The 25889-nt window shown below is 33.8% G+C and overlaps 2 protein-coding genes across 2 annotated transcripts in view; one reads left to right on the top strand and one right to left on the bottom strand.

Moving 5' to 3' along the window:
* Positions 1–2413, top strand: part of LOC106143425 (MOXD1 homolog 1) — a 41369-nt gene extending 38956 nt beyond the window's left edge. Inside the window, exon 13 of the mRNA XM_060948881.1 lies at positions 217–2413. Coding sequence (XP_060804864.1) covers positions 217–402 — 186 coding nt within the window. The 3' untranslated portion in view covers positions 403–2413. The remainder of the gene's footprint in view (positions 1–216) is intronic.
* LOC106143426 (carboxylesterase 1E) lies at positions 2367–20758 on the bottom strand. Its single transcript, XM_013345505.2, has 5 exons — positions 20034–20758; positions 12720–12826; positions 11199–12435; positions 3562–3706; positions 2367–3186 (listed from the first exon to the last, which is right to left on the bottom strand). Exons 1-5 carry the CDS (start codon positions 20455–20457, stop codon positions 2655–2657), a joined length of 2445 nt encoding a protein of 814 aa, XP_013200959.2. The 5' UTR covers positions 20458–20758; the 3' UTR covers positions 2367–2654.
* Between the last annotated feature and the right edge of the window lie 5131 nt (positions 20759–25889).

Raw genomic sequence — 25889 nt, 5'->3', positions numbered from 1 at the left:
TGACGTGAAACGGGACAGCGATAATTCTTCACGCGATAAAGATGCTACGGGGGCAGGTGAAGAAGGATAGAATTTGTAAAAGATTTTCACTTCCGAAATGTCTCAAAATTCATCATACGATTGATATTAGAAGTATCTTTACTTTCCCCAAACTTTTTGGAAATACGTTACTTTTTGTAGACGTACTTAAACTCATCACCTTTTTCTTCTTTACAGCCTATACAAATTCAAGAATACCCTTTGTACAAGGAGTTAACGAACGGTATATCAATAGCTGAAAAAAATTACAAAGGCGTCAAACTGCCTTCGGTAACACCAGCGGCAGGGTCAGCCGTCTCAGTCCGCCATTTTGACGTGGCCGCCATCTTGTTTTTGGTAATCTCGATCATAGTTGCACGGTAATATAAAAATAGCTATAATTTTTTTTAAGTACATACAGAGCCAATGATGTTTCTATGTTGTTTTTATTCTTTTTGTTTTTTATAAAAACACTTTCTGTTGATAACTCGATAATTGACATCTAAATATAGTATTATTTTGCCAAATTGTGTATTGTAGATGGCAAATCTCAACTAAACTTACTAGTGTTTGGACCTAACCAAAGGTTAAAGGTTCGTCTCTTTAGTTTTAAGTGTATGAAAGATTTTGTGATTTTTGTACTTATGTGTGGAAGATTTTGCTCATAGAATAACATTAAACTGAAAATGCACAAATACATACAATAGGCAGGTACCTACCCAAAGTGCACACTTATTACTAGACGTATTAACTATAAATTTGTAATTTATATATTTTATTTTCGCCATGAAATTGTTTTGTATGTATCTTGATGAAACATATCATTATTGAGCCTGTACATAAACCAATCTGACTTCTTTCAGGATTTGGTGTATACTTTTAAAATATTATTTATACTTTTTAGACAATACCCTAATGCCAAATAAAACTCAATAATTTGATTTAAATGTATTAATGCAATCACATTTGAAATTGATTTGTTTTCACACAACTTCCTTTATTATATCCAATATAATAATATATCCAATATTTTTTATTATTATGTTTTCCACGCTTCATTTAACAATGCATTTAATGACATTTCCAATAAAATGAAAATTCCAATAAAGTGTTTCAAGATAAAATGTTATTGTAGTCTGTTAATATACTGTAGCAATCATGTTTATTAATGTTAAGAAGTGTATGAATATTCAGCAATAAAAAGGGGCTGTATTTTTGTAGTGTTAAAATTAGAGCAGACCTTGTATATTTTTTAGATTGATCGTATTTTGCCTGTGTTTGTCGATCAAACCAATGTTAAATAAGTACTGCAAATCTGTCAGCTATCCCTGCACGCCATTTTGATGCGGCAGCCATCTTGTCTTTGGTCAATCCATAAGAAATGGCCTAATTTTGATTCCTATAATGTCATTGGCACACTCAATTCGTGGACCAGAATAGATTCAACAGATTTAAAAAATCTTGAATAGATGTAGTAGGTAATATTGTGTAGTTTTATCTGCCTAGAATTTATCTGTGTAAAAATATATTAGAAATATACACGTGTGTCTGGGAGGTTCTTTACAAGTGATTTACATAATAATAAGTATAAAGTCTTAATGCCTTCATAATTAAGTCTTTTTAAAAGCAATTGTATGGTCAGTGACTATTTTTCTTATAAGTTAATTTTGCAAAATACTTAGGTATGTTCAGGGCTGTGCTTGTATGCTCTACATTAGGTGTCTGACTCGTGAATACATCTTTGTGATGAGGTGCGTGAGAAAGAAAAATAACGCTAAAGAGCAAAGAAATAAAAATACACTACATAACGTCCATCTCTCCCAGAAGATGCGTTCTGATATAGATTACGTTCGCTACAAATAAACTGTGATGATTGGTTGATGGTCAGCTAGAACTAATTTTTCAAACAACCGTTTGGTATTCTGGAATGCTAGAAGCATTTATTAAAATCTGGGTATTTATTGGAAAAAAAGTCTTTCATTTGTATTGTTTGACTTTATGGTAGTGTGTATGTATACTATAAAACGCCGATAAAATTGCGTTTTGCTCGACTTATCATCAGGTGTGTCGATTTTGTTTGCTTTCTTCGTGTGTAAAGAAATATTTTCGTGGATTTCGCCATAAAAGTAAATTACACGATGTTGACACCGAATTATTATTCCTTATTCTGCAATTTTTAAATATTTATAATACCTAAAATATGCCTGGATGGTATAAATGTAAAAATTGTAGAATAAGATTATTTCCGAAACGATCAATTATTTGAGTCATAATGTAAGAATATGCATTTTACTATGTTCTAGTTTATACTTGTTTTTCTAAGGATTTAGTTTTTAAGACTACGCTTAGTAATTAATTTTTATTTATTTAAAAAGTCAATATAATGTGTTTTATTACTTTCTACATGACTTTCATTTATAAAAGTTCCTTTTATAAATTTAATTATTCCACTTAAGTAAACACAAAAGTAACTTGCACATTAATTATTAATCTGAGCTTTAAATTCCGCAGATTACATGTAGCCTGCTAACTTTAGTTCACATTTTGGCTTTTGCCTCAACTAAATGCCACACCACTTCTCTTACTTCACGACAGCACTTAAATCAGAATGTTTCGCCGAAAACACTAGGCACATTTTAATCGATGATTGGATTTCTGGGTCTAAACGTAGTATGCCGCCATGAAGGTCTAAAATGATTATGTGTTGGTAAGTGCACTGTTTTTGCTGATGTTTCTTGCGCTTTTTCGCTGCTAAACTCTTCATTTGATTCACTTGTTGCGCTAGATTCAGTCTCTGAAAATCTATTTTTGATTTCCGAATTCGTGTTGGAAGTTACGATATCTGCCCCTCGATCCGGCCCTATGTTTGTAGAACTGGCAACTGTGGATTCTGAATTCGAATTGGAATTACTGATATTTGAATTTGGAACTTTTCCGTCGGCTTGGGATTTTGTTTCATCGTTAGCTGGATTAGGAATTGGGTCTATGAAAACGTTTGGTTTTTGCGGGTAGGTCTGTGGTTTCTTCCTGTTTGCTTCGAGCGCTTGCCAGTTGATGAACCAGAAGGGTTGTTTGTCTATCGGCAGTTTGCTTAACCTGTCTATTAATTCTCGGTCTCCGTTTGCTTCTATTGGCAGCCTTTGGGTAGTGACGTCACCTTCTCCGAACCTGAAAATATTGGACACGTATTTTAGTTTCTTATTCTGTGTTGTGTATGTACTATCCTATATTATTCTGACTTCTATTATACATGCATACATACATACATGCAGAAATCGGAACAAAACAATGTCTCTATCCCTTGCGATGTAGACAGAGACAACAGTCTTGAAAAGACAGAAAGGCCACTTAACTTTTTTTTTTGATAACAAATTTTGTGATATTACCTACTTTATTTGTTGTCGCTCTCAACATAGCGTAGGTATTATTGAATGATTGAATGCATTTTCGTCTGTAAGTTCAAAACTCAAAGTGACTAGTCGCGTGCTGTGACGAATTGTTCATCAAAAAAGGTTTTTCGACGTCTTCCTATATGTTACTTACCGATCATCTAGCCCAACAGGAGTGGTGGTGGTTCTGTTATACACGTCAGGGTAACCAATAGGCCTGCTGCCGGCGAAGCCAGGTCGTTGACCCCTCGCCAATGTCAGAGACATTGCAAATAACACGAGTAGCTTGACCGCCATTGCTGTAAATGTAAGTTTTTACTGCAAAATGTTGATTAAGTTTTTTGCATTGAATGTTTATTTAAACCCGCTGTCCCTGATAGCGTAGGATCGGGTCACTACTTTTCTTCCGATGACGTAAAAGGCGACTAAGGAAAAAGAGCATACCTATACGTCTTGATGCCACAAAAGCATTTTCAATGAGGGTTGACATCAAGCAGGCGGTCGGTTATAAAACTGAAGCCAAAACTGTGCAGTATGATAAGCTAAAATACTGTGTAGATCACACGTAAAGAGTCCTCTCTCCCTTCTCTGCATGGTAACGTCAAAGAAGTTTATTAAAGACAGCTTACGCCCTCGAATTCTATTCTAGTATAGGTATGTAACAACAAATCGCAGTAATAATTTAAGTAAACTGTAGGCAATAATCGACTTTATGACTTTCACAGTTGTACTTATTAGAGTATTTTCAAATAGATCTAGTATCTAAGTAAATGAAATAAATTGTAAGTACCTACTTTGTTCTAAAAGTACAGGTAGGTACTTTAAAGAATGTCTTTTTTTCAGAAAAACTCCAGTGGATGTAAAAATTACAATCTCTGATATTGGTAAAAAAAAACTTTAACTAATATTATATATATATATATAATAAATATTATATTACCTACATAGAAAATGCCCTCCGATTGAAACTTAAAAAAATGATACGAACTAAAACGCTTACAATTGCATTGGTAAAGTAAATATTGTACAAACACTTCTCACTATAATTTTTTTTATTATTTTCAAGTAAATCCAACTATTTCAACGAAACCAATGTCAAACAGCACAATGGTACACGTACATTATAAGAGTAACGAATCATAATGTGCGGTCAGCGTGAATGTTTATGCATTGAAATAGGTACTTATATACATACATATAAATAGTTCAATGCTTTTTATAGGTAATACCGAAGTGGCAAGTATTGGTAAATTGTCTTTACAACTGGTGATAACTAGTCGTTCGCCGCGAACTAGGACCTCGCGAAAACTTTTAGTTTTTACAAATTTGTAATATCTCCAAAACTACTTAACCGATTTTGATCCTTCACACATTTTAAATTTCATCAAATTTATATAACTTTAAAATGGTTTAAAAATTATGGCGTCACAAACTAATTTTATATTAAATACATACAAAAATCTTGGGATTCTTCTTGTAGGCGATGGGCTAACAACCTTTCACTATTTGAATCTCAATTTCATTATGAAGTCTAACAGCTGAACATGGCTTTTCAGTCTTTTCAAGACTGTTGGCTCTGTCTATCCCGCAAGGGATATAAACGTGATTATATGTAAGTACATATAATAAAAATATCTTCGCCCCAAGTTGATCACCTGCGTCCCAGGCTGTTTTTATGTTTCTAAGTTTTGCTTGACAGCTTTTCAACTGCACAAAAAACTGCGTACGTAGCAATACGACGACACTTTATTCCTAAAATTTCAAAAATTAATTTCTATTGGCTTATATTTTGTCTATTTGTATGTGTAGGTGTTGCCAACTTGTTTACAACATTTGGATTTGAATAAATATTTTACCTTCATAGATATTTTACATATTCAAGAAAAATATACCTGCCTAAATGTAGTCCAAAGGATTAGAACTCAAAACAATGTTTTACATGCTGCAGTTAAACAGGTACCTCGAAGGGGTAAGCTTTTAAGCTATAATCTAAACCAGTCGCCCAAAAAAGCTTAACCTTTATCAACTTGTTATAACAGGTAGCCTTACGTAAATCTTGTCCTATTCTTTAGATACCTATAATATTAAAACTTGTAGTATAAAGTAATAAAACATGAATCAATGTGTAATAAATTGCTGTTAACTGGAAATTTACAATTAGTCACGGTACTCACATCGTATTATGTCTCGACTTGACTCGACAGCTTAACTTAAACCCCTATTTATTATTCAGATTGTATACCCTCTGTTGGGATTTGTGAATTAACATTCCTTGCCACTTGTCATTTGATATCAGACAGCTATAAATTTGCAATTTCACTATAATCTACATAGGACAAACAAGCTTTAATCATTAGTGTTATTGGGTACTTTCTTTTTTCATGTATAAAATCTTCGCAGAGTAGACTGACAGATAAACTGCAAAAGTCTTTATCTATATTATATTTGTAAATCTCATGAAAATCAGTTGAATCAGTCCAGTGTGAAAAGCGAATATATAAAGCTCTAAAAATGAGCATTGACAGAACAATGTTTTAGCATCATAGAGTCATAGCATTTATCGTGGTTGCGAACATCCTTGGAAAGAAACATGGCAATTGGTTCCCTATGGATACTGATGATATAAAATCCTTTGTAATTATAAAAAAATTAAATCACGAGAATGATGATGTCACGCTGAAAACATAGACATACTTTCATTCACACCACTCACGCAAGATTACATACGCTTATTAAGTACAAAAGTCGCTTATGTTTGACTTAACGTTTCAGAAACTAGCCTTAAATCAAAGTTAAACAAAATATAATAAATAGCGGCGGAACGACATGCATTGCAGTAAAATTGGCCTAGGTGTTTATCCACGTTCTATCGCCTACAAGCTTGACGTTCGAACAGTTAAGTTATATGAATAATGGACTTTTGGCACGGTAGACCACACTCAGTGCTGGATCGAGACGATATAAAAGGCATGTTTGTCCATTTGCTTTAATTGTGTCATTAAACATTTTCTAAAGAAAAAAGGTGAGACAGACATCGTATTTTACGCAAATCCAAAATTATTCTTCGGATTTTAATTAAATTTGACAAGCAAATATTTATTAATTTTCAGTCAAATTTAGGTACATCTTAGAAAACTTTCCTGTTGTTGAAATCTGTAAAATCAATCAAAACTCACTACTTATTTAAAAAGCAAACAAACGAGGTACTTACATATCGATGGCTCCTACGTATACTATCGTAATCCACAAAATAGCCATTTTCGTTTTATTAGTATTTCCGAAATATTTTATTATAAACTATCTAATTCACAAACAAAAAAAATTCTATCATTTATAATTAAAAAGTTTTCACACGTATATAATAGTATGTTGCCGTTTCCTGCACAGTATACCGTCGTAATGTCTTATACGATCGGCTACGGGGAAGGCGGGAGCGGAGTTGGCAATCGTAACGATTACTTGCGGTTTGGTACGCTGCAAAGAAGCGCGATATTTTCGTACAGCGCGTCTGCAGATTTCACACAAAATACAATAACTAAATTGATGTATGTTAAGAATGAGTAAAAAGTATAGGATTGATTATTCAAAACAACACGCTAGAGGTCGAAAATTATGCGATATTACATTAAAAACGACAACGGCAAGAAATGACACTGTTGTTTCTGAATCAATTTCTGTCACCTATGATTTGGCGTTGCTCAATAATAATGTAGAAGAAACTGGAAGAGTACTGAGTAAGTATTCTGACAAGAAATTTGTAATATTTAAGTATTTGCTTATTTTTTGCCAATAGTTAAAAATTAAACTATAGTAAATATAACACACGATTGTTTACGTTATTCATTTGTATTTAACAAGTATCGTAAGTATCATTTACTATTATTTACATTGTCATCAAAACTTTTTTTTTATCGTATGCAATACATACGATTTTTTACGTGGTTAATATTGAAATATTTATTATAGCATTTACACTTTACTTCAATTTACGTTGTTTAACTATATTTTTTTATTGATAGTAATGTTTAGTTAAGATTGTTTACGTCTTAGATGCAAAATAAATATGTATCTTATGTATCATTTTATTTAACAAAGCGGCCATTAATAAATCTTACGGAATTACTCACGTGCTATTTCAATTTTTTTATACTCATCATTATCAGAAGAAGCAGATTTATAATAAATTGACACACTTTCTAAACTGAATATGATGCCGGTATTTTGATGCAATTGTTACAACTAATATTTTTAATCTACTATTGGAATATGTAAATATCACAATAGTAGATTTTATCAGTTATTATATTTTCGGGAAACACTTTAAGCAATTTATCTGTAACTCTAATTGATCACTTGCAGCATTCCCCTGTTCATAGAGTACTTAACAATTTTTTCACCAAAGTCTTCAAACACACAGTACCCGTCTTCCCCTGATTGTACAACTAAGCATGTAGAATAAATAGGCATGATTTTACTATATTGGTGATCAGATCTATTCGACATCCTTAGCAAACACGCCGTCAACATATTTTAGTGATGTTACACCTACTCTCAAAATAAAAAAAGGTAACTAAACAGACAAGGGCCATTAGAAAACAGTACATTTATTAGAAGACAGTATAAGAATGAATGGATATAAGCAAAGAGAAAAAAACTTGGTAAGGTGTACGTGACTCGTGAAGGTATACAAAATCCGAAAAAAGAAATAAAATCACCCTGTAAATGTCGATTAAAATGTTTCAAAAATGTATCAACTGACCAAAGAAAAGCAATTTTTGCGTTGGCTTTCTGGAAATTTGAACGATGGATTTATGTATCTAATCTAGTAAGCCGAAATCTTAAGCAAAGAGTTTATATTCATACCCGATCCCACCGAAAATATAATGATTGGGGTAATCAATACTTATATACCAGATACTTATATTCCCGAGTCAGATAGTATAGATGAAATTACATTATAGTTTGCATAACAGTTCTTATCTACGCTGATGATCAGTGAACAATTTGTTTACACAGTAATACAGAAGACAGACTCTTCTACAGGTACTGTTTCTACTGATATCGAGGCAAGCATTTAAATTATCCATGTAAATATCTGCTGATGCCAGAAAAAGCGTACCTATGTGACCATATCAAATGCTTCCAACGTGTTGAATCCAATTATTCTCGAAAAGATAATTTTACTTATGCTCTTTGCGCGGTCTTAAGTTGTCCGATTTCATATTTAAAGAAGTAGATGCAGGGGCAGTCGAATCTAGGTTTTGGTCAGATACCGCCACAGGGTAAACCGGAATAGAATAGATTATGCAGCTGTAAGCTGTTAACAACATGTAATGTTTGTGTTTTTTATTTGGATTTATTGGAAACAATAAATATACAACAAGAAGAAGACAGTGTTCATGCATTGATTAAAAGAACTGACAATAATAAATATAACTATACTCCTTTCGAATAGTTTGCATAAGGGCTAAGCAAGATGGAAAACCTTATAATGTTGTTGAGATGGATCATACCAAGTTATTGAATTATAAATCAAATTTGGGCATTAAAAATTGGTCTGAAAATATTAACAGTGAAGTAGTGCAATGGATAAACATAAAAGAAATAAATGTTTTTTCTTCTGAGCCTAATAAATTTCTCTATAAATATAATTTAGATGAATCCTAATACATGACCAAATACAAGACGACGACTGCAAGACTGAGCACATAACTCATATTTTTCCACTTTATGATTATGTGCTCCCCATATCTTTGGCTAAAAATGACCTAATAAGTCTTTGCAATAGTTCAATCATTCCAGCAGTTCATCATAACTTTAACTAAGGGATAGGCTTATATACTTGGGATTCCTCTTTTAGGCGATGGGCTAGAAACCTGTCACTATTTGAATCTCAATCTTATCATTAAGCCAAATAGCTGAACGTGGCCATTCAGTCTTTTCAAGACTGTTGGCTCTGTCTGCCTCGCAAGGGAAATAGACGTGACCATATGTATGTATGTATGTAAGCCAAGCGGTTGACCGTGGGCTCTTTTGATAACTGTTGGCTCTGTTTTCCCCGCAAGAGTATATTACCGCAAAGACGTGATAATATATCGTATAATAATATGTTATCTCTTTATTTGTTCAAATAGTGGGATTGAGTGAGTTTTTTGGTTTGTAATTTGAGTTTTATGTGCATATTGTTTGCATTAATAACACAAAAATCATAAAGAAATATTATTATATCAAGATGAATTTAATTTTAGTTGTTTTTTTTTATTCTGGACAAAATGTTTATTTTATGTGCAATTATAATGTTCTAAAAGTATGAAAATAAAATGGTTTTGTTGTAATTTTGTTGTAAAAAATAATCTGTGATTCTTTGATTATGAATGAAAAATTCCTAAAATATTAATTGGTGTAATAATTTACTATGCACATAATATTAATACCTTACAATCAACTGCCTATTATCATAATGAAATTTAAGTTTTAAAGAAGTTTTCAATATAATATCCCAACATACGTGCTTAAACAAAAATCTTATATTCCCATAAAAAGCAGTAAGTAACTCATACCACATTTTTTGTTGACAAATATACAAAGTAAATACTCGTAAAGGAAAGTTACGATTTTTTGATCGACAAATTATACAAAGTAAATAATTGTATAGATAAGTTACGATTTTTAAAAATTATTCGTTTCAACGTAAAGTATCCTAACAACAATATCTCAGAAACTATAACACATTTATAAAAGAATGTTATTATATTCATATACACTATATTTCAAGTAATTGTAGAAAAAAATCATGTGTCTAGCTTGAAATTTACAGGAACTACACACTCTAACACGTTCAATCGCGTCTCCTGTAAAGTTACATTTTAAGACATACGATAGTATACTTGGGAGCCATCGATATGATTAATAGAGCAGTTAGTTGGAAAAATACACCATAATTTAATTTAAGAACGCAGGTGCATTGGTATTCTTAGTAATGGAATGGATCGACGGAGAGACGTATCTGATTGGTATTGGGTACAGTGCAAGCTATGCGAGTTACATAGCCTAGCTTGATAAGATGAATGAGAGATCTTTGAGAGATGTGTAAAATTCGTTAGTTAATGAGTAAGACTTTGGAGCAAAAACAAAAACTTCGGTACACTCCCGGCATAAATGCGTTTGACACTGGCACCACGTGGTTTTAGAGGGTTGACACAGAGGGTTTACATAGAAAAGACAGAACTGGTAGCAAAGCAGACTATTCCCTCCGTAAGGTATAATCCCTCTGGTTTCCGAATGATGAGATATTAGAGTTAAATGTATGGCAATCTCACTGCTACCAATCAAGGAGCGATAATAAAGTAGTTAGCGAATTTTCCTCGAACATGTAATTTTGGCTTTCTTCAAAATTCGGAGAAATTTTCGTGACTGCTACAATTACTAGGCGTTGTGTCACGCTTTTGATGACGCTCACGAAAGTTACAACTAGACTGCAACCTTGAGGCAATACACGAAGTCGAATATTCTTATACCTACATAATAAACGGCAAAGAAAAACATCATTTGATTCTTATAGTTTTATTTACGACAGTTAAAAAGGTAAATACTCTATAATTTAATTTTAAGATGTAATAACTTTCCGTAAATAAATTGCATATCTTGATATCAATAAACTATATAAAAATAACTTCCCGTTTAATATCTGTCACCTTTGTTACGAAAGTAAAATCAAAATTAAATGTAAAGTTATCAAACTGTGGATTATCCTTCCTGTTATAACTGAATCAGTGCCAGAATCGTCAAAACTTTCTTTGCAGCATTTTGTACCAATTTCAATCACTTTTGGATAGAAATCTGTCCAAAACTCAAACGCCTTATAATTTATGGTTTCAGGTGTACTCATTGTGAAATTCTTTCGGTCAATTATAAGAAAACCTGGCTTTTCGTTTTCAAAAGGCTCCCAAACGACGTTGATTCCAGAATTAGTAGGGTTGGAAAACCATGCGAAGTTCGTCCACATTTTCATAACAACATCCGAAATACTCTTATCTCTGATGTCCCATTTACCGAAATCCTCGGGCAAAGCCAAATGGGGTAATCCAAAAGTGTAAATTAAATCAAAATTATGAGGAACTCCAATCCAATCGGGAATACCGTCATTTACAATGTCAGAAAATGGTTTCAGGTCAAACCTGTAAAGGTATACTGGCGCGTGTTTACTAATGTACTTAGCTAGTTGGTACGTTGTGGCCCCGTGTACTTTATCTGTGTAAAATTCCAAAAATTGTTTCAGTAATATTGTTTCGTTATTGGTAGGTGGTATAGGTTTGTAGAAAAACGCAACCGCATCTTGTATGTGATGTTGATTTGTAAAACATGAGCTATTGTCGACGGTAATATCTGACAGAACAATTTCTGTACGCATTATATCGAATTGAGTTTGACTTATGCCAGGTTCATCATTTTCTTCTTTTTGTAGTCCTAAAGCATCTTCCATATTTGTATATCCAGTTAAAAGTGGGACCGGAGCTATGATTTCGTCGAACATTTTACTCGGTTTTTCTGGAAATAAAGCTGATGACACATTGCTGAATCCAATATCAACAATTGGTCCCCATTCTGCTAATGGGCCACCTATATCCAAAAGGGCTTGAGCGGGAACTCTTCTTAAACAATCCAACAGTTGAAAAGTCGGTTTCCTAAAGCACCCGAAAGAGATAGCAATTTTATCAACAGTTAATACTTCTTTGCTTGCTGTGCTCACGGTGTTTGGTGATAAAATATTTCCACTCATTGCTATTGCTTTTTGAAAGGCGCCGGCTGAGTATGGTGAGACTAAATGGACTCCAACGCTTACAGCTCCAGCTTCATGTCCCATTATGCAGATGTTTTCTGGATCACCCCCAAAACTCTCTATATTATTTTTAATCCACGCCATAGCAGCCACTTGATCAAGCAGTCCATAATTTCCAGTAGCTTCATTGTCTACCGTTGAGAAGAATCCAAAAATATTTAATCTATACGCGACCGAAACAAATATCACCTGAAAATTAAAAACATTTGAAAATAAATTTAATGGTAACAGCTACATACACTTTTAGAGTTAAAAGAAAAGATGACTAAAATGATAGAACCTCCGGTTCTTAAAAACACTTTGTATATGACTATTCCTCGGGATTCCTTTATAAAAGTAGCATTATGTTACTCTCGATGATTTAATCTATTCTAACGTCAAAATTGCTTCAAATATAAATCTTCTCTTTCTATAATATAGAGTTGGTAGAGGTGATTACAACCTGACCTATTTAACTAAAGTGTGTCGGATACCTTATATTTCCAGACGAGATGAAAAGGGTTCAGGTAATTAGGGCTGCCGCGAACGAAGCTTCCCCCGTGAAACCACACTATCGTTGGGAATTTATCGATTTTGGGACCTGAAAATTAGAAAAAGAATTAATTAATTAATATCTTATTATATTTGACTACCTACGAAAGTTGATCACAGTTTTTGTTTATTTTTGTCATTCTTTAGACAACGTACCTACTATTAAAGTGAAAAAAATATTTGGGCATTAAAATTTAAAAAGATCTGTCAAGGAAGTTCAAACTTTATGTTTATAAGTAAAAATAAACTTCTAATTTTATATTAATTACCTTATAATTTAGTACGTTTACAATTCGACGAAATAAAACTAAGTGTGTCAACCAATGGAATTATAGATTATTTCACCATTTGCTGTATTATAAAATAATAGGTCATGGTAAGATTAAGGCTAGGTCAATATTATAGCTGAAACCAGTCACTGAGTCACGAAATTCCAGTATTAATCGCATTTGCTCAACTATAAAACCAAGTGCATTATTATACATACATACATACATATGATCACGTCTATATCCCTTGCGGGGTAGACAGAGCCAACAGTCTTGAAAAGACTGAATGGCCACGTTCAGCTATTTGGCTTAATGATAGAACTGAGATTCAAATAGTGACAGGTTGCTAGCCCATCGCCTAAAAGAGGAATCCTAAGTTTATAAGCCTATCCCTTAGTCGCCTTTTACGACATCCATGGGAAAGAGATGGAGTGGTCCTATTCTTTTTTGTAATGGTGCCGGGAACCACACGGCACATGCATTATTATGAATCACATAACGCTGTTTATTAAACATAATATTATGACTCGGGTCAGTCGGTCAATGTGTAGTGGAAATTGTCAGCTATAATAAGAAGAACTTCAAACCATATCAACCTGAATAACCGCGTTCAGGATCAAACGGGGATATCAGGCTCCTCTCCAGAGAGATGAGGATGCAACCAGGAATTAATACCTGGATGGGGATGATGCATTTTATTGCAAGAATTTATGAATGCGTTGACTAATAGATTTCTTACAATTGACCAATAAGCTCACATTCGGTAAGAATGGAGAAGCACTTTTTTTTTTATTTCAACTCGTCTCTATCTCTTTAATCTCTCTTCTATCATCACAGCCTAACGTGGCCTATGAATCTTTGGAGTTATAACTTTGCAAAAAAAACTTGGTAAGTGTTTGTGTAACGAGTCGTAAAATTCAAAATGAATATTTTTAAACCATAGTTCGTAAATCAATAGGTACGTAAATATTATAAAGTCCTATGTATTTTATCTATTTGTATGCGCTAAACTCTAAAAGATGCGGACGAACTTTGCTCGTTTACAAATGTTGGAAAGAGGATTTTCTGAGGAAGGGTTATATCTAAGTATAAGTAAATGCGATGCCGAAGCGGGTCGTTAGTATGTTGATAATTCTACTAATGCACTGTTTTCATTATTCTGGAAATATCTTGAGTTTATTTATTATAATAGAAATTAAAGACAGTTCTACAAACAGAATCTACGGAGTTAAAAGGACAAAATTAAGTAGAATTAAATATTCTATTCTAACGTATATAGAACGAAATTGAAAAATAAACTTGTTATAAAACTCGTAAGGCTCATAAATATAGCATTTCAATTCTATTTAAATGGTATAAGTGAACTGTTCTTTGAGACAAGTATTTCCTTTTAACCTAGAAAGATTTCAGTCTATCTAGAAGAGATTTATCTAGAAAATGTTATACTGAGCTATGAGGAATCGGTACTCACGACAGAGAGTTCTTAACATTATCCGTCATATTACGGGATAGTTAGTATGGAGAGAGTTATCATTTATATTTTTTTCAGGTATTTTTTAGAATTACAAAATTTTAATATCTTAAAAACTACCGGGTCGTGTGGTTCCCGGCACCAATAATAAAAATAATAGAACCACTCCATCTCTTTCCCATATCACTATTTGAATCTCAAATCAATCATAAGCCTAACGGCAGAACGTGGCCTGCCAGTCTTTCAATACTGCTGGCTCTGTCTATAACACCAGGTGTATATAGACGTGATTATAGGGATGGATGGATAATCATACATACATACAAAAAATGTATTTTCATCCCAACTCGGTTACTTAATCCAAATTTATTTGGAAATATACAATTGATGTACCTACTATAATGACTTAGTAAAAAGCGAAATACTTGTGATAGTAATGAGAGTATACAGTTTGGAGTTTTCTCACATAATAAAATCGCCTACATACATGCAAAACATATCAAATAAACAATTCCTATTGCAATAAAAACAAAATCAATAAATAGTTATAAGAAGTCCGCTTCCATAGATTGTGTGCCATTTCATGATAGCGTCATGTTCACACCCTCGATTTATATTGGTTTAAAACAATTTATACGTGGTCTTCGCTCGAGCGATATGAAAGGAATACCTATAATATGTACTTGAATTTTTGTAATCGTTTTTTATACACAAACTTTTTATCATACATACATCATGCTCCATCAATACTGGAGAATAATTATGGTCACACAGCCTAAGTAAACACAGCTAAAGTATTAAAAAGTGTCGTTTTCAGGTTTCCGTATCTAAAAGTAAAAACGTGACCCAATTACTTAGCCTCCACTGTCTGTCTGTTAGTTTGTCCATCTGTCTTTCACCAGGCTGTATCTCATAAACTGTGATCGCGGTTTAAAGTAATAAAGCAATTTAAATCTTAAAACAATTCACGTTTCCATGAAATCAGAGTTAAATTTTTTTATTCGACTGTTAACATAGAAAATCCTATGCATTTCTGTTGCATGCGATATAACATGACCACTGAAAGTAGGTAAGGGCATTATTTTAAAGTGCCGTTCAAATAGGGTTTCACGCGAAAATAGTTACCTATTGAATTTTTTAGTAATATATTTAGGTTATTTCAGTTCTTAACCTTTTTTTTTGCTCCTCAGTTTTGTCCAAAGGTCCGACTGGCAGAAAATGCCATAATATGTCACCCCACCTTTTTATTTTACGCGCGAAAAGTTTAAATAAATTAATGTAAAAAAACACATACATATGTCACGTCTTTTTCCGTTACAGGGTAGAAAGGTCTGATAGTCACAGGATTCGAAAGCCACGTTTAGCTGGAAAGAAATTTGAATTCAATGATAGTGATAGTTGCCAGCCCATCGCCGATGTCATATCTATCTATCTACCTTAGTCATTTGACGAGGTTTTCGTTTTGGATAATTGTACTTTATTAAGTTGAAAATAAATATTATAAACTATAATTATGCCACGAACGTGCCAAACATATTTAAGTTCTTTTAAGTGTCATATTAAAAAGTGAAGAATAACTAACGAAGCGATGGAGTATTTTAGAAGCTATTACTTCTATTAACATACAGAAACATTAATTAATGTGGCCCTTTTGCGTGATGTTTTGATGCATATATTAACAATTTTCATAAATATTCAGTTTACTTTGTGTCCCGAATATTATGTTTGTGTGTGTGTAAAAAAAACATAATTAAAATAATTAGAAACTAAAATAAGCTATTGACTTCTCAGAACTTGAGTAAAAAAGGACATTAATAATAAAATAAAAGAAGAAACAAGGACATATACAGGAATCCCAACTAATTAAAAAAATGCCAGTTTATTTGTTTGTTTCTTGTCTCTTAACTCGTTATCTACTGAACTAATCTGCCTGAAAAATTTTGCGCATGTATAATTTATAGTCAAAAGAAGGATATAGCGCACTTTTCATCCCGGAAAAAAAGTAAAGTTCTCGTGTGATTTGCGAAAAACCTGTATTCTTTTGCGGAAAACGTGTAGAACCCTAAAAGTACTCCAACGCTAATCCGACTAATGTCCTTGCAATAGCAACGGCTCAAAGCAAATATGATTCATCGTTTCTTAAACCATAACTAGCGGATAGGGTGAGGAATGGCAATGAAGGTGGCGCCGACGAGCCCTAGAAAATGACTTTCTTATCAGATCGAGGGGGACCTTGTGGATTTCAAAAACTGGGTTAACGAAGGACTTCGTATGCTATTTCTTTTCTGATTCATATTAAACTGTATTTGTGGAGAAACTAAATAAACATTTTATTTTTTATTATTAGTGGTATTGTTCATGATTTTTTTCCTTACTAAGTAGGCAGAGCTATCAATCTTGAACAAACTGAAAACTACTTGCTGTATGGCTTAATTATGAGAAATTGAGGTTCAAATAGAAACGGGTTGCTAGCTCATCGTCAAAAAGACGGATCCTAAGTTTATTTCCCTTTATTTTCCCTTTATTGTCTTTTACAATCTGCACAGGACTAGAACTAGTTTTTTTCTTTACTACCAGATCAGAACATTCATAGGAAATTCATGGAGTGGTCCTATTCTTTTCAAGCGCGGGGAATCACATAAGGCACATGGTTTGTCTTATACGGCTTAATTGACCGGTGAAACTTTATAAAAGCTGAACCAGTCTTAAATTGGGTCAGTTTTTTGGACTGATTGAATCGCAATTAATTACTTCGGGAAGAAGTGTTTTGCGTTCAATTTATTTCGCTGATACTCGTAAATTCGGAGAGGAGTTAAAAGGAATTCTAACAAGGTGATTTCTTGTTTACACGATTTTTTACTGTTATCTCATTAAACTTTCTTTGAATTAGGAAGAGACGGCTTTTTGCATTTATTTAATCAGCTTTTTTTTGCACAAACATAATGAGTATGTGATTAATGTAGGCATTAACCACATACTCAATATTTGTAAAATATAACCGTCAGTTAACACTTATCAAGTAAAGATGCAATCAAGAATATCCACATAATTGTGTTCTTGCCTCTAACGCTAAAGGCTCCGAGTTCTTTGCCCGAACGACATACTAAGTATAAAATAACAGACATTTTTGGATTTCACGTTTATCCGACGGGTTAATTATTCATACACATCTATATCGCTTGCGGGGTAGACATCATCGGGGTCAAATATTATGTAATACATATAAAGCGTAACTGAATATTGACAGACATATCAAAGCACAGTCCAAAACGCGAAGTCTGATAAAATTTTTGGTACCAAGCAGATGGAGTCGCGAGCTTGCTAGTATATTATATCGTCCAATTTACATAAATAATATTGTTAGTACAAATTACTATCTCTCAATATTTAGACCCTGTATAGAATAAATTGTGTGTCAATTGCGTCTCATCACAGACACACAGGTTAAATACGTTAAGCCTAATTGAAGGGGTCCTTTTTAAAATCTGTGTTGAATAAGGTTCTTTTTTTAATTAAGGTGCCCTAAAACTCTGTTTTCAAGCCTTCATTTGGCTTCAAAGCAGTTGTGATCAGCAGTCTTTTGTTTTTTATCCGTAAAATAACATCACTAGAATCCGTTCCCGGCACCAATATAAAAAAGAATAGGACCATTTCTTCCATTTTCCGTAGATGTCGTGAAAAGCGACTAAGGGATAGGCTTATAAAATTGGGTAAGTGCCTTGTTTCAGACGATGGGCTAGGAACCTGTCACTATTTGAATCTCAATTCTATTATTAAGCGTAACAGCTAAACGTGGCCTATCAGCCTTTCAAAACTGCTGGCTCTGTTTACCCCGCACAGATATAGACGTGATTATATGAATGAATAAAGATAGGTACTAACTGATTGACTTACACATCACAGTCCAAACCGCTGGATCTAGGTCTAGGTCTTATAGAGTTTTGTTCCTTATGTGGTTTAGAGGTGCACTAAGAGAGAATTTCCCGAAATTTCCGTGAAAATGGAAACTAACGGCATTTTTCACTTTACGCAGGCGGAGCCGTAGACTATAGAAACATTCTAGTTCATACAAATTTCTTTAAGTACGCATAAGAGATAGTCAATTATGTCACATAGTATATGAAAATTAATTATTAATTACGGAAACAAAAATAAACGATCGACTTGTTTTCAAGGATTCCAAACTTACCTATTATTCATAGAGCTTAAAAATACCCAAGTACATTTTTATTGCCGTGTGGTTCCCGGCACCAATAGAAAAAGAATAGGACCACTCCATCTCTTTCCTATGGGTGTCGTAAAAGGCGACTAAGGGGTGGGCTTATAAACTTGGGATTCTTCTTTTAGACGATGGGCTAGCAACCTGTCACTATTTGAATCTCATTCTATCTAAAAGCCAAACAGCTGAACGTAGGCCACGTTAGTCATTAGTCTTTACAAGACTCTGTTGGCTCTGACTACCCCGCAAGGGATATAGACGTGATTATATGTATGTATGTATTTTTATTAGCTTCTGCTTGTGACTTTGCTCGCGTGCAATTTGAAGGCAATACGGGTTTTTTGATGTATGAAAGCTATAGCAACGTCATGCCAAACCGTTCGTATGATCTTTCTTGAAATAGTAACAAATTTATAATCATTATACTAAACTTTCCTATTAAGATATGTATAAACATATAAGTGTGAGATACGTATGGCATCGAATATGCTGTACCTAATATTTTTCGCCTTCATTATCCTCCTTTCAATAACGAGTCTAAATCTACGGGGAAAATACTCCTTTTTAATGATCGTATTTTGTCTAAAATTCATTCATTCATTCGTATAATCACGTCTATATTGCGGGGTAGACAGAGCCAACAGCCTTGAAAGACTGATATGCCACATTTAGCTGTTACGTTTAATGATAAAATTTAGATTCAAATAGTGACAGGTTGCTAGCCCGTCGCCTATAAGAAGAATCAAGTGTATAAACCTATCCCTTAGTCACAGTTAACGACAAAATTCTTTGTCTAAAATAGTGTAACTTTACGGAAACATTCCTTTAGAATTATAGTGCTGTATAAATGTAACGTTCATATATTTATCTTCGCGATAAGAAGAACACTTTGGTATTTCACGAGACCGCTTTCTGTCTTTACGAGTACAATCAATCAAAGTCCAAACTTTAACTTACTCTGTCCTAAGAAAATAGTAGTCTTCATAATGACACTTTTTTACTAACCGCCTCCATAAAAAGGAAATTGTAGGTAAGTATCATGTTTTCAAATTTGATTCTTAATGCGGATATTGACCACCGTTTTGCGGGGTCCAGATAAACCTGAATTTCTGTCTTTCTGTTTGTCTGTCTGTATGTTTGATGTATTAGGCTTGGTCCAATTTAAAAACTGGTGTACAAAAATATCTCCCCTCATCTCTGTTAGGGACAAATAAGTACAAGGGGTCACTTTTTTCATTAAAATTTTACGAACGAAGTCGCGGGGTAGTGTTCATTTAAAACCAAATATTACACTTACCGTCCGGCACGTAAACATTCAAATAAAGACAGTCCTCAGAAAATTCCCTCTTGCGCGGCTCCTCCAACTGGGTGTCCAACAGCTTCAAAAACAACTCATCATGCTTCGGCAACGATGTCCCTACAGCTTCATCCTTATCGTCTTTCTGCATTGGATCATGCTGCATGCAATCCGGAGCGTACATCGTCGCATTCCTTGTACCGTCCCAACGCGGCAAATCATTCACCTCGGGGGGACCAAACCGTCTAAAGTCAAGTGGAGGTTGAGCAAACGGAATTCCTAAGTATGCAGCAATCCTCTTTGTCCGGAACCTCGTTAAATACATTCCAGCTATTGTCCCTTGATTCACCAAGTTTATTTGCGGAGGTTCCCGCGCCGAGAATGCGGGATTCGTTAATAATACCAACACTACAATACGAATCATTTTCGAACGTAACTGTCACTTTTGAAAATAGAACTGTCAATTTGTTTTTAAAAATAGACGGTGTAGTGATTTAATTTCCGATGGCACTAGCATGTTGACTTTCTTTTTTTTTACTTGAATAGAGCACTTTTCGGATGGGTTTCCAATGTTCGTATTATTTGAGCGGGTGGTGGGTGAATGGGCGTTCGGGCTCGAAGGTGGTGCGTTACTGTTTCTCGTGCAGACTTCGGTTCGTAAACAGTGGGGCTGTCCGTTGTTATAGCGACCAAGGAATTGCTTTTGTGTACATTGCCTGATTTAGAAGTGGCTATTTGAATAGCAGAGTTAAATATATTAAATATGAATGAGTTTTTTTTTTGTTAATATGTATTTAAAATAAGTTTCACATTTCCGATCAAATGATAGCCATAAACTGAATCAAATAAAATGATAGAAAAGTAACTAGTCTAACCGGTTTCAAGTGAGAAACTATCTAAATAAAAACATCAAAACATGATGCAATCAAAACATGATGTTATCAGACTTTTTATTAAAATGAAGATATGTATACTTTTAATTAAAAAGACAATAGTCCAAAAAAATTCTTATAATTTTGTTTTAAATGTTAATAAACAAATGAAATCATAATTAAACCACTATTGCTAAACATACAACTGAGAAAAAAATTGATAAAAAAAAATCATACAAACTGTTAGCCACAAACTAATTTTTCCTTAAACAGTATATACAAAATATATATACTAAAATAACCATGCCCAGTTAAATACCTTTTTTCAATTACATGCAATTTGATAAGAGATAATAATTAAGAGAAGTTTGATGATGATGATGATGAAAGCACAAAAAAAGAAACAAAATATGATGAAGAAGATGTTCTCAATACACGAACAACGCACAACTTGCTCCAAGGTGATTAGCAAACTGCGACTGATGAGATAACGTGAACCACAGCAACGGATAAGACCGGTTCTTAAGTTTTTATTGCAAATAAAAAGGTTAAGGATATTCATTATTCATCAAAGGATATAATTGATAAAAACAAAAAATAAGAAACTTTTTTGATGAAAAATACTATGAAGAGCAGCAGTAAATAATTGAACAGGTTTGTGAATGTAGGTACTTACTCAAAAGCTTTGCCTACCAGAGCAAAAATGTATTAATCAATACCTAGTTAAAGTATACCACTCAATCTACAAACGTGAAGTAAGAAAACAAATATAAAATAACTAAGTAAATAAAATTGATACACCATTAAGAATGATTAAATTTGGTAAACTGAGAGTAAGGGAAAGTCTACACGGGCCGGCGTCTCATTCCCTCATTTTAGTCTATGAAATTTCCACTGCCTCCTGTATTAAAATGACAAAATACCAAGCTGACATCAAATTTCAAATGGAGGAACAAACAAGTGCAAATTTAATTAAATTCCACGTTTGCCGGCTCTAAACATTCCTAACAGAATACTAAGTAGGCAGTAAGCTTGCGACGCGAATGTATCGCGTGACCTGAACTTGCGAGTAAGCTTGAATTGAAGTCACTGCATCCACAAATTATATAAGATACAGATAATTATATAAAATCCTGACTTATATAATCCATGATAAGGCGTTACCTAGGCTTCTGTCCAAAGAATGATGTAGATAAACACCAGGAGTAAGAAAAAGATTGTGAGTACTAGCCACTGGAAAACAATAGTGCTATTAAGATATTTTCCATGCAGACTACACTTTTGCATTTGCCACAATCACCAAATACTTCATTCGCTTCATCCACATTCATAAGTCTCGTCGTGCAAGCTCAACGGTTTAGAGTACTCTTGACTCAAGTTATCTTTTCGCAAGAACGTCCCCAATTTAATCAAGATACGTTCGTTTTGGCTTGATGCTTGATATGCCGTGGAAAAGACTTAGTACCATACATTTTGATAGCATAAATTAAGGGTGCATAACGTTTTAGGCATTGTTAAGCATAATAACATAATAATACCTATCTTATAATTCGTAATCTTGTGCTCAACATCTGTGCTCCTAATATTTTATCCTACATCGGCCTTTACTAACGTAACTTCATCTCCCCTTATTCGGGTCAGTATTGACTTTTTAACCACCAACAATAAAGAGGGCTTAGTAGTAAAAATGTAGGTAGATTGCGGGATTTTCAACAAGTGTTTGCCACAGATCATTCAAAACCTGACTAATTTTATTGCAACATCTTTTCTTATAATAAATCATCCTCCTGGCGTTAGTTCTGGTTTTGTCCTGACCTATCTTCAGAGAAACCCGAGGTAAGCCTATGACTTTGATTCTAGAATGGGCAAGTCAGGTTTTTATCAGAGATTCCCACCTGAGCTCCGCAACATTTGCAGGGGAACCTAACCCATAATGGATCATGGTTAACCATGGGTGTGCAAGTTTCCTTAGGATGTGAACGCAACCGGGCCTTAAGTCAAAAGAATATTGATCTGTGAGTATCGTGTATATGAGGAAATAAGAAAAAAATTAGCATTAGGATCATAAAGCTAGTAAAAGTAAAAAAAAAAAATGCTTTGTTATTTTCTATAGTTATGTTACCAGTAAACGTCTACACAGCCGCCCCCGAAGAAAAAGGGCATACGTTCAATACCACCGATTTTATTACCCCCAAGCACGACACGCTACGGTATTGGCACTGCAATGTTAGAACTATTCATGTTATTTTTCGTTACATAACCCTTGGGAAAAATGGTCAAACTGACGTAAGTAAAATTTAAATATGTAAATTAATTTGAAAAACTTTTTTTTTCTTTTCGTAGAGATTATAGTCTATTCAAAGTAGGTACTTCACTTGAATCTTTATAATATAACTTTTGTAGACCCAGTAATGGGTTCCCGAATCCATAATGGGTCCTGTTGCATTTTACGGGGTAATATTTTCCCAAAACGTTTTTCGCATAACAATTTTAATGAATTTACAAATGTTATGCGACGCGATGATTATGCCATAAAAAATATGCGAAAAGATAATTATGCCATTTTTGGATAACTGACCCACCTCCGCAGAGAGCGAGACTGAAAGTTTTCAGCGCTCATAAAAATCATGAAAAAGAAAAATTACCAAATATTGTTTCAATGGCAACATTTTTAGGTACCGTTTAATCCAAGTAACTAAATCAAAGTGCCAATCTAACCTTGATTTTGGGGCTGCCGCCCGCTAAACGGTATGTACACTTCAAGGCTATATTTTGTTATTCATGAAGTCCAATACTGGTGTTATCTGATTGGCAGTGGCAGAGAAATGACCTAGTTATACAAATTTTAGGGGAATTTTCTCATGTCCAGCCCATTTGCGAAATATAACTTTGCCGACACATTTTTTACAGGTCAAGAGTAGCAGAGCTTAGATGAAAAGATTGATGTATGTGAATAAAGGAAAAGAAGTACGCATGCTGGGTCGTGAAAAGTGGAAAGATGTGGTATCTACCTAATGGGGGACTTTCTCCTGCCGCGCTAATAAAAACGTTGCTGTTTCGCGATAACAAAATCTTTCCACATCCATCCAGCATGACACGCGCGACGCTGTTTTTAACGTGCGTAAAAAAACTATCGCTGTCTCGTTTCACGTTATAATAAAAAACGAAACAGCGACAGTTTTTCGCGCGATAAATACGGCGTCGCGCGTGCAATTCAACGGTGGCAGGTAAGTTCTAAAAATCATGATTAATATTTGTTAAGAGGGTTGAGTTACTCTTCTCTTACTTAATTAAATGATTATGTATTTTTTTTTAAACTTTCACCGAGATTTTTTTTTTGTAACAGATAAGTAATAATAAATAACAGATACTTTCACATTAATAATTTTTGGGAATAAATATCGCAAAAGAACATTTTGTTTGTTTGTTTGCAATTATATCTTAACTGCCCAGATATTTAAACAGTTAAGTAAGAGAAATAGTACATTTATTATTACTTGTAGAAAAGGAAAACTAACATATATGTATATAAAGTTTAATTCGTTATTGACGTCAAGGATTATAACAATTTACTATTCCAAACTAAAGGTTAAGATCCTCAGACAATTTACTGGGTTTAGAGCTAATCTCTATTGAGCATGATTGGAAGGATTCCCGAAAATACTCTTAAATGTGCTAATATTTCATCAAGTTATGAAAAAGATGGGTGTTGTAATGTTTGCAGTTTGTTACCGCTTCCTCTGCACTGACGCCTTGGAAGCGGCAGTAAACTTAGTTTTTAAGTAATTTATTTGACGCCAACCAATGTTATTAAACCGTACGTTTTGACAATTATTAAGCGATATATACGAGTAGTTCCTATAGTAATGAATAAAAATTTTGAATATTTTTGAATTTTCGAAGACATTAAATACTACGTGTGGTTCCGGGTACAACACAACAACTCCATCTTCTACTTTCTCTGATGTCATAAAAGGCGACTGGGGATGATTTTATTTGACAAGAAGTTATACTCGGAATTTGGAAAATAAAATTGAGGTACTTACATATTGTAAATTGTTTGTTATTTATTATTTTAATATCTTTACGAACAAAAGTACCCGAAACCGCCGAGCTTGCATGAAGAGAGTTATGAATGTGGATGAAGCGAAGGAAGTATGCAGAGATCGCGGCAAGTGGAAAGAGGTAGTCTCTGCCTACCCCTCCGGGAAAGAGGCGTGATTTTATGTATGTATGTATGAACAAAAATTATGTACCTACTACGTGGCGTTAAATTAGGGTTAAGTTATTCAGACACAAGACAATTATGAGTGACAAAAAAAATATAAGACCTTTCACAATGTATAGAACTATTGTGGCACAAAGTAGAGAACCCTCAGTTTTTAAACGTGGCCCTTGAGTCTCATTAATATTTACTCCGCCTACCCGTAAGGGATAAGGACGTGATGTTTTTATGTAAATAATCCAAATGAGGCGAGAATTTTTCGCGTGAGCGAAGTACTTTTTTATGCGAAGGAGGCGAAAGGTAATGTTGCACGTGATTATCCTGTTATCGCTTTATAAGAATTATATTAATAGTTTACGTAATATGTAAAGTAAAGATGTGCAAGAACTTGTGCGATTAAAGAAGAAAGCATGGCTGGATTTGTTAGCAGCAAAAGCTAACTTAAGAATGCAAGAGGTTATAGATGAAGATGTGAATGAAGCACGTAAGGAATATAAGAAAATGAAAGATTTGGTTAAGAAAGCTGTGATTAGAAAGAAAGAAGAGTATAAAGAGGATTTTGATAAAAGGCTATCAGAAGACTTTCAGTCAAATCTGAAAGTATTCTGGAAATCCGTAAGGTCAGCCCGAGGAAATACTATAACCAGAGAGCTGACTAGGATCAGATGCCAGGATGGTAGCGTTGTGAAAGGAGAAGAATGTGTACTAAAGATATGGAAGGACTATTTTGAAAGTTTATTTGAAAAAAGGAAGGAAATA

The sequence above is a fragment of the Amyelois transitella genome, chromosome 17 (assembly GCF_032362555.1).
Source record: "Amyelois transitella isolate CPQ chromosome 17, ilAmyTran1.1, whole genome shotgun sequence".
NCBI lineage: Eukaryota > Metazoa > Arthropoda > Insecta > Lepidoptera > Pyralidae > Amyelois > Amyelois transitella.
Note: the sequence above shows the minus strand (reverse complement) of the source record. Positions and strands in the feature narration are given on the sequence as shown.